The sequence below is a fragment of the Heptranchias perlo genome, chromosome 12, assembly GCF_035084215.1.
Source record: "Heptranchias perlo isolate sHepPer1 chromosome 12, sHepPer1.hap1, whole genome shotgun sequence".
NCBI classification, from domain to species: Eukaryota; Metazoa; Chordata; class Chondrichthyes; order Hexanchiformes; family Hexanchidae; genus Heptranchias; species Heptranchias perlo.
This window is the reverse complement of record NC_090336.1, coordinates 20,829,418-20,846,642: the sequence shown is the minus strand read 5'-3', so window position 1 is coordinate 20,846,642 and position 17,225 is coordinate 20,829,418. Positions and strand designations below refer to the sequence as shown.

At 43.5% G+C, this 17,225-nt stretch overlaps 2 protein-coding genes and 1 long non-coding RNA gene across 10 annotated transcripts in view; 1 reads left to right on the top strand and 2 right to left on the bottom strand.

Moving 5' to 3' along the window:
- Nucleotides 1-8,754, bottom strand: part of nap1l4b (nucleosome assembly protein 1-like 4b) — a 92,532-nt gene extending 83,778 nt beyond the window's left edge. For 2 of the 5 annotated variants that reach the window (XM_067993741.1, XM_067993744.1), the window contains exon 1: nt 8,666-8,753. The gene's annotated coding sequence lies outside the window, so the exon portion shown is untranslated. The other 3 variants (XM_067993745.1, XM_067993742.1, XM_067993743.1) reach the window with 3 other exon arrangements.
- Nucleotides 8,755-8,944: 190 nt separating this feature from the next.
- Nucleotides 8,945-17,225, top strand: part of LOC137327866 (uncharacterized) — an 80,996-nt gene continuing 72,715 nt past the window's right edge. For both annotated transcript variants that reach the window (XR_010964567.1, XR_010964566.1), the window contains exon 1: nt 8,945-9,018. This is a non-coding gene — a long non-coding RNA (uncharacterized lncRNA). The remainder of the gene's footprint in view (nt 9,019-17,225) is intronic.
- Nucleotides 13,877-17,225, bottom strand: part of cars1 (cysteinyl-tRNA synthetase 1) — an 81,191-nt gene continuing 77,842 nt past the window's right edge. For all 3 annotated transcript variants that reach the window (XM_067993739.1, XM_067993738.1, XM_067993740.1), the window contains one exon: nt 13,877-16,783. In XM_067993739.1, the coding sequence (XP_067849840.1) occupies nt 16,649-16,783 (135 nt within the window). In that variant the 3' untranslated portion in view covers nt 13,877-16,648. The remainder of the gene's footprint in view (nt 16,784-17,225) is intronic.

Genomic DNA, 17,225 nt, shown 5'->3' with positions numbered 1-17,225 from the left:
TTCTCACATTAACATCCAGAAACTTGAAAGTCAAGCAAACAACTTGCATTTGTATAGAGCTCTTCACACGGAGGAAGATGCCTCAAGAGTACTTTACAATAAGTAGGAAAGGAATACAGTGGATATTAAGCATGGGGGAGGAACGAGATGGGATTATCACCCCATCGACAGATAAGATGTAAGGAACATTCTAGCCCAGGGAGCACAGAGCAAATGGGTAATAATTGCTTAAAATGGTAACAGCCCAGCAGAAGTCCATTAAGGTCACAGCACTAAAGTAGTTGCATACCATTTTCTTCTGCTGGCCTATGAGTAGAATTAAGGAAACTACAAGTGAAATTTTACTATGTATGCACAAGAGGCAAACTACAATACCAGAGTTAAATATTGCAAGCCAGTTTCCTCCTGAGCAGCATCTAGCACTGGAAAATATGCTGACCTGGGCCCATTGAACTCAACAGCTCTGAGGCAATACTGAAGGTTGAAAATTGCACATCTTCCCACACCTGTATAATCAACATTAAACTTTAAATAAAAACAGAAAATGCTGGAAATACCCAGCAAGTCTGGGTTCTGACGAAAGGTCATCGACCTGAAACGTTAATTGTTTGTTGCTCCACAGATGCTGCCTGACTTACTGAGTATTTCTAGCACTTTGCTTTATTTCAGATTTCCAGCATCTGCAGTATTTTGATTAAACTTTAAATATCAATGCCATTTTAAACTACTTACCTACCCATCCCGCCAGATTGGAAGGGGGAGAGAAAGAGAGAGAAGGGAGGAAGTCTAAAAGTGTGTGTTTCAGGAAGAATTTACTAAAAACTGCAACATAAGTCTGACATTACAACAGTTTTAATCAACTATTAACAATTCTATCTGAACAGCAGAGATTTTCTAAGCCATCAGCAGTAAAAAAATTTAAATGGAATCCATGTGTAAAAACTAATTTAGGAAAATGCAGTTTAATATTTACAATAAAACATCTTCAAATAGATGAATACATTGTCATTTATCACAGCAAGGTTGAGTAAGTGAATGGGAAAAGTACATTTACATGGAAATCAGCAACATGAATCACTCAACAGCAGTCTAGTCTGCAGGTCCCAGAATATGATCATAACTCAAGACAAACCTAATGGTGGCAAACAATTTACATGCACTGAATTTTAAAGTACTTGACTTGCAATTTTAGGAAACCAAAGTTAAAATTTTATAAGGCACATACAAAGTACTATGAAGATAACTGCATTTAATGTTTTAAACTCCTTTGAGAACACTTGATTTCTAAGCCTTCTAAAGGTCCAGGTTGTCTTTACTTATGCATGATGTACATTGTTGAACAAGATGAATCAGCCTGGGAAGCAGCTGTTCCATTCATAAAGTAGTACTATTTGATTCAACCTAGCAGTTTTGCATTAAGATGGTCAAATATGACATCACTAGCCACTCAAAAGAATTCTTTGCATATCAGTTTTGTCATGTGATCTGCAAAATTAAAACACTGAAGAAAATCCCTTTTTAAAAAAGACAGGAGAAACAAAATAAATGGACAAAGTAGGATGTTGCCACAGCAAGTCTCTCCTAAGCTTTGGAGTTTCACGAAATAAGAATTTGACATTACTTTTACCTCAGACGTCTGAAATTTTTCAACAAACTTATAGAACAGGAGAGTCTTCCACTTCACTTAACTACACAGTGGTACAAAAATGTACACCCGAAACATAAGATTATGGCTTTGCACGTTTATTCAGTGAGTAGCTGAATCATAAAGACAAAATAGATCTCAGGTTCAATCCCCAGTCTGCTGAATTAACTAATAATAACTTGCATTCATAAATCACATTTAATATATAAAAACATCCCAAGGCACTTCACAGAGGCACAAGGAAAAAAAACTGATGCGAAGCCAAAGGAGATATTAGGAAGGGTTACCAACAGCGTGGTCAAACAGGTGGGTTTTAAGAAGGGTCTTAAAAGGAGAGGACAGTGCAGAGGCAGAGGGATTTAAAGAGAGAATTCCAGGGGGTTAAGGCAGTCACCAATGATTAAGTGGAAGGAGGGAGGGTGATGGAGAAGAAGCCAGTCAGAGGAATGTAGAGCTCCAAGGGCTGGAGGAAGTGACATGAGTGGCAAGCCCGTGGAGGGATTTAAACATGACTGAGAATTTTAAATCTGAGGCATGGTGGGTCGCAGGGTTGAGGAGGTCAGGATACGGGCAGCAACGTTTTGTATGAACTGAAATTTATTTTGGGGTGGGGGGGGGGGGATGTAGATGAGGCTTGCCAGGAAAGCACTGGAAAAGTCAAGTCTGGTGGTGCCACAGATATGGATGAGGGTTTCAGCAGTAGATAGACTGAGGTTGGGACGGAGGTGTGCAATGTTAAACCCCTCTGCCTCTCCACTGTCCCCTCCTCCTTTAAGACACTTCTTAAAAGCTACCTGTTTGACCAATCTTTTGGTAACCCCTCCTAATATCTTCTCCTTTGGCTTGGCATCAGTTTTTCTTTGTGATGAAGGGAATACAGGGTTGGAAGTTCAACTTCGGATCGAATCTTGTTTAGCCTGAAACATAGAAAATAGGAGCAGGAGTAGGCCATTCGAGCCTGCTCCGCCATTCAATATGATCATGGCTGATCCTCTATCTCAATACCATATTCCCGCTCTCTCCCCATACCCCTTGATGCCTTTTGTGTCCAGAAATCTATCTAGCTCCTTCTTAAATATATTCAGTGACTTGGCCTCCACAGCCTTCTGTGGTAGAGAATTCCACAGGTTCACCACCCTCTGTGAAGAAATCATATTGAGATTGACCTCTCGTTCTGGACCCCCCAGCCAGGGGAAACATCATTCCTGCATCCAGTCTGTCTAGCCCTGTCAGAATTTTATATGTTTCAATGAGATCCCCTCTCTTTCTTCTAAACTCGAGTGAATATAGGCCGAGTCGACCCAATCTCTCCTCATGACAGTCCTGCCATCCCAGGGATCAGTCTGGTGAACCTTCGCTGCACTCCCTCTATGGCAAGTATATCTTTTCTTAAGTAAGGAGACCAAAACTGCACACAATACTCCAGGTGCGGTCTCACCAAGGCCCTGTATAACTGCAGTAAGACATCCTTGCTCCTGTACTCAAATCCTCTTGCAATGAAGGACAACATACCATTTGCCTTCCTAACTGCTTGCTGCACCTACATGTTTGCTTTCAGTGACTGGTATACAAGGACACCCAGGTCCCTTTGTACATCAACATTCCCCAATCTATCACCATTTAAATAATACTCTGCCTTTCTGTGTTTCCTTCCGAAGTGGATAACTTTACATTTATCCACATTATACTGCATCGGCCCACTCACTCAACTTGTCTAAATTGCCTTGATGCCTCTTTGCATCCTCCTCACAACTCACGATCCCACCTAGTTTTCTGTCATCAGCAAATGCGGAAATATTACATTTGGTTCCCTCATCCAAATCATTGATATATATTGTGAATAGCTGGGACCCAAGCACCGACCCCTGTGGAACCCCACTAGTCACTGCCTGCCACCCCAAAAAAGACCTATTTACTCCTACTCTCCATTTCCTGTCTGTAACCAATTTTCAATCCATGCCAGTATATTACCCCCAATCCCATGCGCTTTAATTTTGCACACTAACCTCGAGTGGGACTTTATCAAAGGCCTTCTGAAAATCCAAATGTACCACATCCACTGGTGCTCCCTTATCTATTCTATCAGTTACATCCTCAAAAAACTCCAGTAGGTTTGTCAAACATGATATCCCTTTCATAAAAGCGTGTTGACTTTGTCTAATCCCGTTGATATTTTCTAAGTGTCCTGTTATCACATCCTTTATAATAGATTCTAGCATCTACTGATGTTAGGTTAACCAGTCCGTAGTTCCCTGTTTTCTCTCCCTCCTTTTTTAAATAGTGGGGTTACATTTGCCACCCTCCAATCTGCAGGAACTGTTCCATAATCTATAATTTTGGAAGATGACTAGTGCATCCACTATTTCCATGGCTACCTCTTTTAGTACTCTGGGATCCAGATTATCAGGCCCTGGGGATTTATTGGCTTTCAGTCCCATTAATTTCTCCAGCACTATTTTTTTTACTAATACTAATTTCCTTTAATTCCTCCTTCTCACTAGTCCCTTGGTTCCCTAGCATTTCTGGGAAGTTATTTGTGTCCTCTTCCGTGAAGACTGAATCAAAGTATTTGTTTAATTGCTCTGCCATTTCCTCGTTCCCCATTATAAATTCTCCCGTTTCTGACTGTAAGGGACCTACATTTGTCTTCACTAATCTTTTTCTTTTTACATACTTGTAGAAGCTTTTACAGTCCACTTTTGTGTTCCTTGCAAGTTTACTCTTATACACTATTTTTCCCATCTTAATCAATCTCTTGGTCCTTTTTTGTTGAATTCTAAACTGCTCCCAATCCTCGGGCTTGCTACTTTTTCTGGCAATAGAGACAACAGCTGGAGAAGGGGATGGAGTTAGTGTCAAGGGTTTGTGGTGGGGCTGAGGATGATAACTTTGGTCTTCCCGATGTTTAACTGGAAAAAATGACTTATGCAAGGACTGGATATCAGGCAAGAGCTGACAAGAAAGTGCTAGTGGAGGATCAAGAGAAGCAGTGGAGGGGTAGAGCTGGGTATCATCAGCATACATGTGGAAGCTGACCATGTTTGCAGATAATGTCACCAAGAGGCAGCAGGGGGCCAGGAATAGATCCTTGGAGGACTCGAAGTAATGGTGGTCTGGTGCAAAGAAAAGCCATTGCTGGAGATGCTCTGGATGGGGAAGAGTAGAACCAAGCAAGGGCAGTCCTCCTAAACCGGACAACAGAGGAGAGGTGTTGGAGGAGAACGGTCTGGTTGATCATGTCAAAAGCTGCAGAGAGGTCAATGAGGACGACAAGGTTGGCTCACTGTCCTCCAATGCATTAAGTTTAAAATCCTTCATCGTTCAATTCCTCCATGGCCTTACCTCACCGTATCTTTGCAAGCTCCTCCAGCTTTGGATCCTCTCCCATGTCCCTATCTTCTAGAACTCCTGTGCTTCTGTTTTTCTGTCCATCATTAGAAACGTTCTAAAAGCCCATCTTTTTTAAACCAAGTTTTCGGTCTTGCTTCCTAATCTCACCCTTCATGGCTTGGCATCTGTTCCCCTATCCGTTTTTCCCCCCCACCTGTAAAACTGCCGTGAGACCGGTCGTTGTTAAATATGCTATTTAAAAACTAGTTTTGTTGTGTGAACCTCAGGTGAGAATTGAGTTGCAGGGATGCTCATCAAAGTTAATCTGTAAAAGGTTCACATCATTTGATGAGGTACTGGGGTCAAATGATGCCCTTGATATCAAGTCAAACATGAGTTGGTGCCTTTGGAAGAGAGAATGAGACATCTTTTGGTGCAGTAACCAAATAATTCATGGGCAAGATTGTTGCTGTATCAGTTAATTGGTAGACTTCAATTCCTGAGATGGAAAAACCCTCAAAACTCATTCAGGAGAAAATAAGAATGTATTAATGTCAACTGTAATGATTCCACAGGGAAAGTCATACAGGATATTATTAGGGCTCTCTCCCCAATAATTTTTGGGGTCAGTGCAAAAGTCAGCTTTCATAAGCAGCACATGCTTCCTATGAACCAAAGCTTGACTAGTATCTAGGATGGCTGACCTCCAACAGAACAATGAACCATTTTACCCAAGGCATGTGTGGGAAATAGTACAGGATACTATGGTATACTCCTGATCTCTCCAAGTGGCAGACCGTAACCTCAGGCTGAAAACTATTTTGGGTTTATTAACATGATCATATAGGAGTTGTTTTTTTTTTAAAAAGTGAGATTTAAACAGATTGCACTATTCCACTATCAGCTCCAAAACTCAGTTCTTTTCATAATTTTGACCGTGCATGTGTAACAATGTTTTACCTGGAACAGAATCCTGAGAGATTCAAACTGGGAGTTGTGAGAAAGATGGAGACATTTCTAAGAAAGTTGGATATGGGACAGCTGTTTACAAGGACAGACGGTCCAGGGCGGGTTTTTTGAGCGGGTTGGTAGTAACAGTTTTGGGGGTGGGAGGGGAGAAAGAGGAGACAATACCTGAAGAAAGGGAATAATTTACAATATGTTAGCTTCAGGGCCAGGAAAGGTAGATAGGTGGTTAGCAGTTAACTGGGAAGGGGGTCGAGGTGGGTTTCATAGACATGAGCATGAAGATGGGAAAGAAACGAGAGAGATGCATGCATTCTGTGGTCGGGCAGGGGGCACCATGGGGGAGGTTTGGCTTGTTGGGCAAAGGGAAGGGGGAGGAAGCAACAGAGGCAGCTGAACAGATGGCCCCAATCTTAGTGACCGAGAAGTCCATGAGCTCCTCACATTTGTTGGAAGGGAGGGTGGAGGGGGCAGGTTTGGGAGAGGTTTAAGTTGGTAGTGGAGAAAAGAAGCTGTGCACTCTCTTTGCTCTCCAAGGTGATCGATTTGGCAGAGGAGAGAGACCCAAAAGCACGGATGTCAGGTGAGACAGCAGTACGCCATTATAGCTGTCATCGACAATTCTGGTTTAGGAACAAAAATATCAGCCAGTGTTCCCACTCATGATTGCTTTCTACCAAACCCTGTTGGAAGTGTGCACATCAGAACAGGATGACACGGTCACAGCTCCCATGCTTGAACCATCTGTCAACACTTTCATGGCCCACGTATGATTGAAAGCCGCTTGGGCAAGCTATCAGAAGGCGACCACTTCCCACAAAACTAAGCTACAGTAAGGAGTCAACATCTTTAGAAAATTGGTGAAAAAAAGTGAATGCAGGGTTTACTTGAAGTAGATTTATCAAATTTGTATTTTGAAAAGGGATTTTTAAAACAAGTATTTAACATAACTATACTAAAACAGAGTATAGGAATTTTACATCAATATACAAATCCATAGCAATGATTAAACAAATAGGCACGCCCAAGAGCCAGAAGGTTTCAGGTTGAAGACCCACTCCAGGATTTAAGTACATAATCTAGCATGGCACTCTTAGTGCAGTGAAGTGTGATTTGTCAAGGTGCCATTTTTCACATGATACATTAAACTGAGGACTCATCTGCCTGTAGATGTAAAAGATTCCATGGCACTATATGATCAGGTAGTTTTCCTGGTGTCTTGGCATTGTTCCCTCCTCAAAAGCCACTAAAAGATACATTAACTGGTCATCATTTCATTTTCTTTCTTCGGGACCCTGCTGCGGCTTTTACCTTCTGAATACACTTCAGAAGTAATTCATTGGTTGTGAGCTGCTTTGACAAGTCCGGAGGAAATCAATAGATGAAAATAATTTGCACTTATAAAGCATCTTTAACATCTTCATAACATCTAAAAAGCACTTCACAGTCAATGAACTAATTTTGAAGTGCAGTCTCTTATGTAGGCAAACACAGCAACTAATTTGTGCACAAGGTCCCACAGTCAGCAAATGAAATTTTAAAAATGAAGTTGATCTGTTTTGGTGATGTTGGCTGAGGAAATGTTATTAGCTAGAATTCCCTGCTCAGCTTCAAATAGTGCAATAGGATCTATTACATCAAATTGAATAGCCTGACTGGGCCTCGTTTTCACTCCTCGTCACATCCAACAATACCACACCCCCTCAGTGAACTGGTGTGTCTGCCTAGTACATGTGCTTAAACCCTGAACTGGGACTTGAAACCACAACCTGACAGAGTGCTCCCACTGAGCCAAACTAACACTATTATTAGGCATCACATAAATGAATATTCATCCTTACTTAAATGGGATGGCAAAAAAGGGCAATAAACTGGAGCATCACACAGACCTCATATTACCTCACATTTTTAACTAGAGGGCCATTTGCATGTCAGATAAATATGACACATTTCACAAGTGACAGAAGTACCTCATCAAGATTTTTAACTAATCAAAACGAGCGATATCACAAAACCAATGCTGGACACTAGTGCCTGCTAACTAACAGCCCTTACTTAGTGCGTTCCCAGCAGTTAATCAAATTCATACTTGAAATCACTAAGCAAAAGTGTTTCTTTTCTACATCATCGGATGAGACATAAGAAAGTTAATTTTTTTTAAAACACACACCCTTTTTGGGCATTAAATGTTCAAATTGTCATTCGGTAAACTACTGAAGGGAGTGAAACAAGACTCCATTAGTGAAGCATTTTAAAAAAAAAAAATCTGTTTAATAGGGTAAAATCCTTCAGAGTGAGTGAGTGAGCGAGCGAGCGAGCCCTGCAGATTCAACCTCCTGAGCAGGTTTCCATAGAATAGCGGCTTACTTTCACTTTTTTTAATATATAAAAAAACACACCTGCACAGTAAATATTGCAACGCCATCGTTTTAAGTATTGAACTGAAGAGCTGCAAGTGCTGAGAGGCAGTTTAGCGCAACACGCAGCGCCAATCTGGTGGTGGCTGGCGGGGAGGGGAGGGGAGGGGGGGCAGGAGGTTCTCAAGTGAAAGCCCGAAGCCCCAGGCCCCTCTAAACCCTCCACACTCCCTCCCCGCCACCACCACACTCCCTCCCCGCCGCCTGCTGCTGCTGCTGCTGCTGCTATTACTAATCCGTGGCACCTTGTTCATTCTTTTTCCCCCCGCACCCCTCCGACTCGCGGCCCCGTCCGTCTCCCTTTCACCTGCACTCCGCGGCCGTTCCTCAGGCCCGCCGCCTCTCTCAGTCACCTCCGCGCGCTAATGGCGGACAACCAAAGAGATCGCTTCCCATTGGCCGCCGCCCAGTCCCGCTCGCGGACTCACGTCCGAGCACGTGGCGCCGGCCAATTAGAAACCGCGGTTCAGCTGGGTGCAGAGTTGGAAGGCAGGGGGCGGGGGGGGAGGGTCGTGGGTCTTAAAGGGGAAACGGATTTTAATTTACCCGAATAAAAATAGTGCTGTTAAAGGGGCACTGTGATGGTCCTCAGCGCTCGGGTTGCAGTGAGCGGACGGTCCACAGGATGACAGGCCGGCGGTGACGGGTCGCCTGGAAAGCGTAAGACGCGTGAAAGGCGCTGTAGATAAACGAAAGTTATTTCCTTTCTTAGTTTTATTAATTTCCACTCGCAGTCGTCGGGTTGCCACCCCTCCAGGATTGTACTGGAGTCTCCAGGAGTTAAAGATTAATCTCCTGCTCACTGCTCCGAGCAACCCGGGAGGAACATAATTGGGACATTTTTTAAAAAAAAATTGTGTTTTTTTTTTCTTTGACTATTAGTTATAAAAATATTGGAGATGGGGGGGGGGGGGGGGGGAAAGGCTGTTTGACTGGGTGAGGCGGTTGGAGGCCGGAGGTCATGTGGTGAAACCTCCAGGAATACATCCAACCAGAGTTGGTCACCCAGAGACACGGTGATTTATGAACTGACGAATCTCTTTTACTGTTAGATATAAATGGAAGAAATAATTCTTTATACAGCACCTTCCGTGTACTTAGGACATCACAAAGTGCTTCATAACCAGTGAAGTCGCTGCTGTAATGTACGAACGCAGCAGCCAATTGTGCACAGCAAGATCCCAACAAACAGCAATGAGAGAATGTTTTGTGGTGTTGGTTGAGGGATAAATGTTGGCCAGGACAACTTCCCTGTTCTTCTTCATATAGTATCACAGCATCTTTTACATCTACCTGAAAAGGCAGCCAGGGCCTCAGTTTAACATTTAATCTGAAAGGCCATCTGTCTCAGTCCCGACTCTCTGCGGCTGCAGTGGTGGTGGTGGGAGGGGGAAGGCATGTTGTCACCAAGCCAGAGGCTTTTCCTGCAGGGGCAGCTAGTGACGTCATGGAGCGGAGGGGTGGGGACCGCGAGTACGGTGGGAAATTTAAAAAAGATGTCCGAGGTAGCAGAGCCTGGGAGAGCCATGCCCCATTCCAGGAAACTCTCAGATTGCCTGAGGGAGGGTTGGCAACCCTAGCTCAAGTCTCAGGAGTGGGGCTTGAACCCACAACCTTCCAACTCAAAGACACAAGTGTGACCATTGATCCAATGCTCAGTTAGAAACAATCTCAACTTCATTGCTTCCAGCAGGCTTGCAAGGCAAACCTAAAACCTGCCAATAGGACAAATGGTAGCACATGACTAAAAACTAAGAGCTGTTGTAATATCTCTTGCCGTTGCTTTCCAAAACATTTTTTGAACAACCACCTTATGAATGCCTGAAAGTGAAAGATAAATTAACATTTGAAGTGTGCTCTTTCATCAGAACTGATATGTATAACAAAAATAGAGATTTTTTTCCTTGTTTTTATATGATGTTAAATAGTTAGGATAATTCAGCCAACTCTGTTTCTGGAACACTTGTACGACATTTTCTTTGTTCTATGACAAGATTAGTCTGTGGATGTCCAATCAGTGTGGCTGGCTGAAATGCAAATAGCTTTAAAAACGAAGGCGGCTCTCTTCACTAGATATAAAATGTGGGAGGTAGGCTAATCAAAGGATTCGCTTTGATAGTTAGGACATGTTTAAATTATTAAACGATGCAACTTGACAGCCAGACATATAATTTCTGTGATGCTCCTTAAATGAATACAATCGAATTGAAATTGTGAGGAAATAGCACTATCACAAGCCATTCTCCTGTTGTTGACTAAGGTGCTAAAATTGCTAAATTTTGATTGCATTGCTGCTGCAGGGAAATTGCTTGAATTTCAAATATAAAACAATTCTTATTGGTGGCTTTTAGGTTTGCTTTGCAAAAAAAAATCTTTATAACATCAGACACTCTGTAGAATTTCAGGCCCGTGTCTCTCTAAGTTTACCAAGAAAAGTGATTAAATCGCAAATGGGCACAATTTTTATTCCGAGCCGGTTGACCCACGCGTCCGCAGATATTTGCGCGGGGAACCTGGAAGCGAATTGAGTGCGTCGCAATCTGCGATCGCCACTCTATTGAAGGCAAGTATTTGAGTTCCCGGGTTTCCCACGCACCTGGCAACCTGATTGACAGGCTGGCTGCCTGTCAACAGTGAAAGGAACTGCAAATCAGAGAGGGGGGCGGGAGGGAGAGAGAGATCATTGGGCTTAGAAAAAATTGTGGGGTGGGGTAGGGAGTTGGGGGATGTGGATGTCATCGGCGGGGTCAGCCATTGTTGGACATCGGTTGGGGGGGCGGGTGTCAGCCAGCATCGGACATGGGGCGGGGTCAGCTAGCAACGGAGATCGGGGGCGGGGGGGGGTTGTCGGCCGATCGCGGGGTTCCTGTCAGCCAGGTGAGCTTGTTGGGCCTGGTTGAAGCCCTGCTGCTCTTCCTGGCCCACAAGCAGTGCAATAAAGACACTCACCTCATGGATCAGGCTCTTCCCGCCTGCTTTCACCTGACGTGAATTGGAAGTGATGGGAAACCCGAACAGTTAAGGTTAAATTTATTTAAGTTTTCCAATACACAATTTATTAAGTACCTCAAGTATCTCAATGAGGTACATTGCCCTTTTAAGTATTGGCCAACCGGCTTTAAGTGAGTGTGGGACTTCCTGGTGTCTGCACTCCACATGCAGACAAATCTGCCAAGTTTAAATCCAGAAGCAGGTGTGTTGGAGCGAGGATGTGGTCCCACTTTGAAAATGGAGTAATTATACTCCCCACCCGTTCTTGGGGGTTAAGATTTATCCCATTGTTTCAAAAGAATCAACCCATCAACAACAATGGATGGTGAATGGTGGTGGACAATTAAACAACTAACAGGACGAGGAGGCTCTGTAAACATCCCCATCCTCAAATGATGGCAGAGTCCAGCACGGGAGTGCAAAAGACAAGGCTGAAGCGTTTGCAACCATCTTCAGCCAGAAGTGCCGAGTGGATGATCCATCTCGGCCTCCTCCCGATATCCCCACCATCACAGAAGCCAATCTTCAGCCAAATCGATTCACTCCACGTGATATCAAGAAACGGCTGAGTGCACTGGATACAGCAAAGGCTATGGGCTCCAACAACATCTCGGCTGTAGTGCTGAAGACTTGTGCTCCAGAACTAGCCGCACCTCTAGCTAAACTGTTCCAGTACAGTTACAACACTGGCATCCACCCGACAATGTGGAAAATTGCCCAGGTATGTCATGTCCACAGAAAGCAGGACAAATCTAATCCGGCCAATTGCCGCCCCATCAGTCTACTCTCAATCATCAACAAAGTGATGGAAGGTGTCGTCGACACTGCGATCGAGCGGCACTTACTCACCAATAACCTGCTCACCGATGCTCAGTTTGGGTTCCGCCAGGACCACTCGGCTCCAGACCTCATTACAGCCTTGGTCCAAACATGGACAAAAGAGCTGAATTCCAGAGGTTAGGTGAGAGTGACTGCCCTTGACATCAAGGCAGCAGTTGACCGAGTGTGGCACCAAGGAGCCCGAGTAAAATTGAAGTCAATGGGGATCAGGGGGAAATCTCTCTAGTGGCTGGAGTTATACCTAGCACAAAGGAAGATGATAGTGGTTATTGGAGGCCAATCATGTCAGCCCCAGGACATTGCTGCAGGAGTTCCTCAAGGCAATGTCCGAGGCCCAACCATCTTCAGCTGCTTCATCAATGACCTTCTCTCCATCATAAGGTCAGAAATGGAGATGTTCGCTGATGATTGCACAGTGTTCAGTTCCATTCACAACCCCTCAGATAATGAAGCAGTACATGCCCGCATGCAGCAAGACCTGGACAACATCCAGGATTGGGCTGATAAATGGCAAGTATCATTTGCGCCAGACAAGTGCCAGGCAATGACCATCTCCAACAAGAGAGAGTCTAACCACCTCCCCTTGACATTCAACCGCATTACCATCGCCGAATCCCCTACCATCAACATCCTGGGGGTCACCATTGACCAGAAACTTAACAGGACCAGCCACTAAATACTGTGGCTACAAGAGCAGGTCAGAGGCTGGATATTCTGCGGCGAGTGACTCACCTCCTGACTCCCCAAAGCTTCCACCATCTACAAGGCACAGGTCAGGAGTGTGATGGAATACTCTCCACTTGCCTGGATGAGTGCAGCTCCAACAACACTCAAGAAGCTCGACACCATTCAGGACAAAGCAGCCCGCTTGATTGGCACCCCATCCACCACCCTAAACATTCACTCCCTTCACCACCGGCGCACTGTGGCTGCAGTGTGTACCATCCACAGAATGCACTGCAGCAACTCGCCAAGGCTTCTTCGACAGCACCTCCCAAACCCGCAACCTCTACCACCTAGAAGGACAAGGGCAGCAGGCACATGGGAACAACACCACCTGCACGTTCCCCTCCAAGTCACACACCATCCCGACTTAGAAATATATCACCGTTCCTTCATCGTCGCTGGGTCAAAATCCTGGAACTCCCTTCCTAACAGCACTGTGGGAGAACCGTCACCACACGGACTGCAGCGGTTCAAGAAGGCGGCTCACCACCATCTTCTCAAGGGCAATTAGGGATGGGCAATAAATGCTGACCTTGCCAGCGACGCCCACATCCCATGAACGAATAAAAAAAAATGAACACCATCCTCAACCTAGCATTTCCATTGTAGTACTGAGACCATCTGATGGAAGTCCTCTTGAAGGTTAGGCAGCCTTGACCGCAGATTGGATCGGGATCCCTCTCTGGTGTGAGAATGCTGCACAATGTATCTGACATTGACTTTGACACTTCACTTTTAAAGGCCTTATAGGCCCAGTATTGTGCATAATTTCCTGCCTCTTACGGTGGCAGGTATCTCTAGTTTCTCAGTTGAAATTCTAGTCAAATTTTGTTTGATAATCCTCCTGTGAAGCACTTTGGGATGTTTTATTTCGTTAAAGGCGCTATATCAATGTAAGTTGTTGTTGTCATGCTCTGGAATATTAGTTCTACATAATAAAGTTTGTAAGTAGCTGTTTACATAACTCTCAATGTCCAGCCTTGTATTTCCCAGAAATGAGTCTGGTACCAGGTTTGCAAAACATTCAATACTGTGCTCATTGTTCAGTACATGAAGGGAAGCAGTTACAACAGTTCAAGATCATTTTCATACCAATTTCAGATATACGACAGCAGCCAACTTAAAGTCACAATGTCTCAGCAGAAAAGATGACAAAAAGCTCTGCCACTAGCTCAAAAGGTAAAGGCAACACCTGGTGTGTTACTGAGCTCTACAGACTAAGAAGGTTTGATGTTTGGTCCCTGGTTTGTGCTAAGTTGGCAGATCTCAGCTGGAGCAAATTTGGGAGCTACAATTTGCCACAGTTGATCTGGGCGAGGGAGGGGAAAAAATAAACCAGAATTCTCACTACTTATCTGGAAAGTATGAGTGTGTAGATAATAGGCAAGGGTAGAATTGGGTTCATTGATGATTTATCCCTTTCTCTCCCACCCCCCCCCCCCCCCTGCCAAGCAATGGAATATCCTTCCAACACATTGTCTTGGTTTACACATGAAGACTGGCCACTTGGGTGAGGTAATGGAAGGTGGCTAGTAACTGTAGGACCAGACTCCAGCAAGGATTGGCATCTTCACAAGTGCAGCTGAGAAAACAGGTAAAAAAATAAAGTAAAAGGGCAAAAGAAGGTTGTGACAGCTTGGAGGTCAGACATGTTTCAACGTGAGATTTTATAGCTGGAAAAAATTGTAGCCATTTCAGTTCAGCCTAGCTGGGTAGAATATGCAAAACTGTCTAAACCAAGTCTTGAATGGCTCATAGCCATGAGAATAGAGCTACTTTTAATTCCTTCTTTTTCCTCTGATATTGCCAATTACATTTGAGGGAATATGAGTGATTTGAGGCCAGAAAGGTAGAATGGATCCCTCCCCTTGCTCAGAAATTGAGAAAAGACTTTCAGTCCACCAAGGTATCAGTAGTTTGACATGCATTATTGGTCCTACATTTCAAAAGTACTTCAATGGCTGGAAAGCACTTTGGGACATTCTGAGGTCGTGAAAGGCACTATATAAATGCAATTCTTTTTTATTAATCGACAATATAATCTAATCAGGATAGCTCCAACCCAGACAATAGTTGTCAAACATTACAGGTAGCCATTGATGTGTTTTTGTGTTATAGTTTGCTGCTCATTGTTCGATTAAAGTGACTGTCTTTGCAGACTCATTTTCCAAAGGCAAGAGACTATTTCGAAAAGGTTTATGGATACAAGAATCAGTAAATTGATGTTTTGCCCCACTTGCTGAGTCGAGGTACAGCAATGTAGTGGAATGCCTACATAATTCTGGGAAAGACTATATCCTGTAGGGATCAGGTAGCTACTCCTATTTTGAGAAGTGTTTAGCTTTCTTTCTGGATCTTACAAAAAAATGATAAACAATCAAAGGAATTCAACTGATGAATTTGCCTGTCTAACCCTTTCATTAACCGTGTCAAAGATGCTGTTAGATGGCCTAACTTCAACAACTTTGTGTTGCTGACTGTTTCTGTAAGTAGCTATCAGTAAACAAACCTGTTTGATAATTTGGTATTTTTATGAAAGTGACTGACACGACTGATACTAATTTTCTCCTGATAGGATCTCTATTACATTCCCCTATGTATATTCCAGAGATAATAAACAAGTCTATTATTTGGCCAGGGCACACCATCCCGCATAACTTTGCATACAAAATTTAAGCACAGTTCACAGGAAACATGGGCTTCTTATGAATGCAGGCTTTTGTGTTGGGTGCAAGAAAAGTATCTAGAGAAGTCCAAATCATGACAGGTGGCCCTGTGAGGGGTGGTCTTCTGCTTGTAGATCTCCACCTTCAAAGCGGACTTATAGATTAAACACTATTTCAAAGTGACAAAAATAACACATTTGCACACAAACAAGAACTCACACCAACTCCCAAAGCTTAATTTATTAATCAAAAGAGCATTAGTTAAAATGACAGCAAAATACATTATTGGTGGACAGAAACTGATTTATCATCTTGCTTATTAAAAGGGAAGAGGGAAAGATCAATCCATTAGCGTGTTCTCCCTCAAAGTGCTTCATTCAATTACGTGACCAGGAACTGGCAAAAAGCCAAAAATGGTATTTTTGTGAATTTTGTACTGATTAAGTTGAGGGATGTTGGTGCTCAAATTAAACACTTTGCATTTCAGGCACATTGTTGGCATCCAACACTCCTAGGTCATGTTTCGCTTGCTTAGATACAGCAATGCTTCCTCTATTCAGTCCCAATCTTTAAGAGCACCAGTATGACAGTTTTCCATTTCCTGCACCAGCCATCCTGTGGCCTAAGTGATACTGGCAATTAGTGATAAATGAGGACCTGTTACTAGAGACTGAAATTAATTGCCATAAACTCATTATGGCTAGACAGAGGAGACTTCCATATCATCAATCTAGGATGGATTTGAATCCAGGTCCTAAATGTGAAAGGCAAGTGCCTAACATGCTGTGCCAGTCTCTCTCATCACATCAATTTTAATTCTTCTTTGAACAAGAGGTTACAAAGTCAACCGTTCAGAGTCTCTCAATTTTATTTGCTTCCAATAGTTGGTTTCCCATGGCACTTCTTATGGTCAAAAGTAAAAAAATGTCTCTTCTTTATTTGTTCACAGAATATAAACAGACTTTTCATTGTCCCTGTTCCATGAGTGAGCTATGTAACTTGATCCCTGTCATTTCTTGTGCTTCTTCTTCCGGTTCCTAGACATACGCACAGTCATTGTAATATATTTAGTTGGTGCTGCTATTCTGCAGCGTCTGCACATACTCGTTATACAGCTTCTCCTGAGTTTCGTAAAGTTTCCTGAGTTTCTTAGTCTGTCCCTTGCTGACTTCCTTGCCCTCGGTATCGTGAGTCGGAAACCCCTTGAGGAAAATAAACAGCACTAACAATTAGGATTTAGAACTCACTACGATCAATAGCATAAGGAAAGCACTCAGTTTAAAAAAAGACCGTTTTGTCCATCAAGCTTGCTCTTTCCACAGAAAACAAACCACTATCATAGACTATACCCAACCCATTTAATCTCTTGATGAAAGGTTCTGCAATGTTTCTTCCCAGTCTCACAGCAAAAATCTGGTGCATTTATTAAGTAGTTGAGCCAAACAGACCATGTAGGTCCCAGTTCCAATCCCCTGTTTATTATCTGATCTCAACCAGGGTTGCAGTTGTGCTGCTACAATTAGCCTCAGTGCCCATCAGTTAAGGAGGAACAGTCAGTCAGGATTGGGTTAAGCTGTGATGCTGTCCATAGATGAATGTCTTGCTGATATTGTCAAGCCAAGGCTCACACATGAATAATGGCCA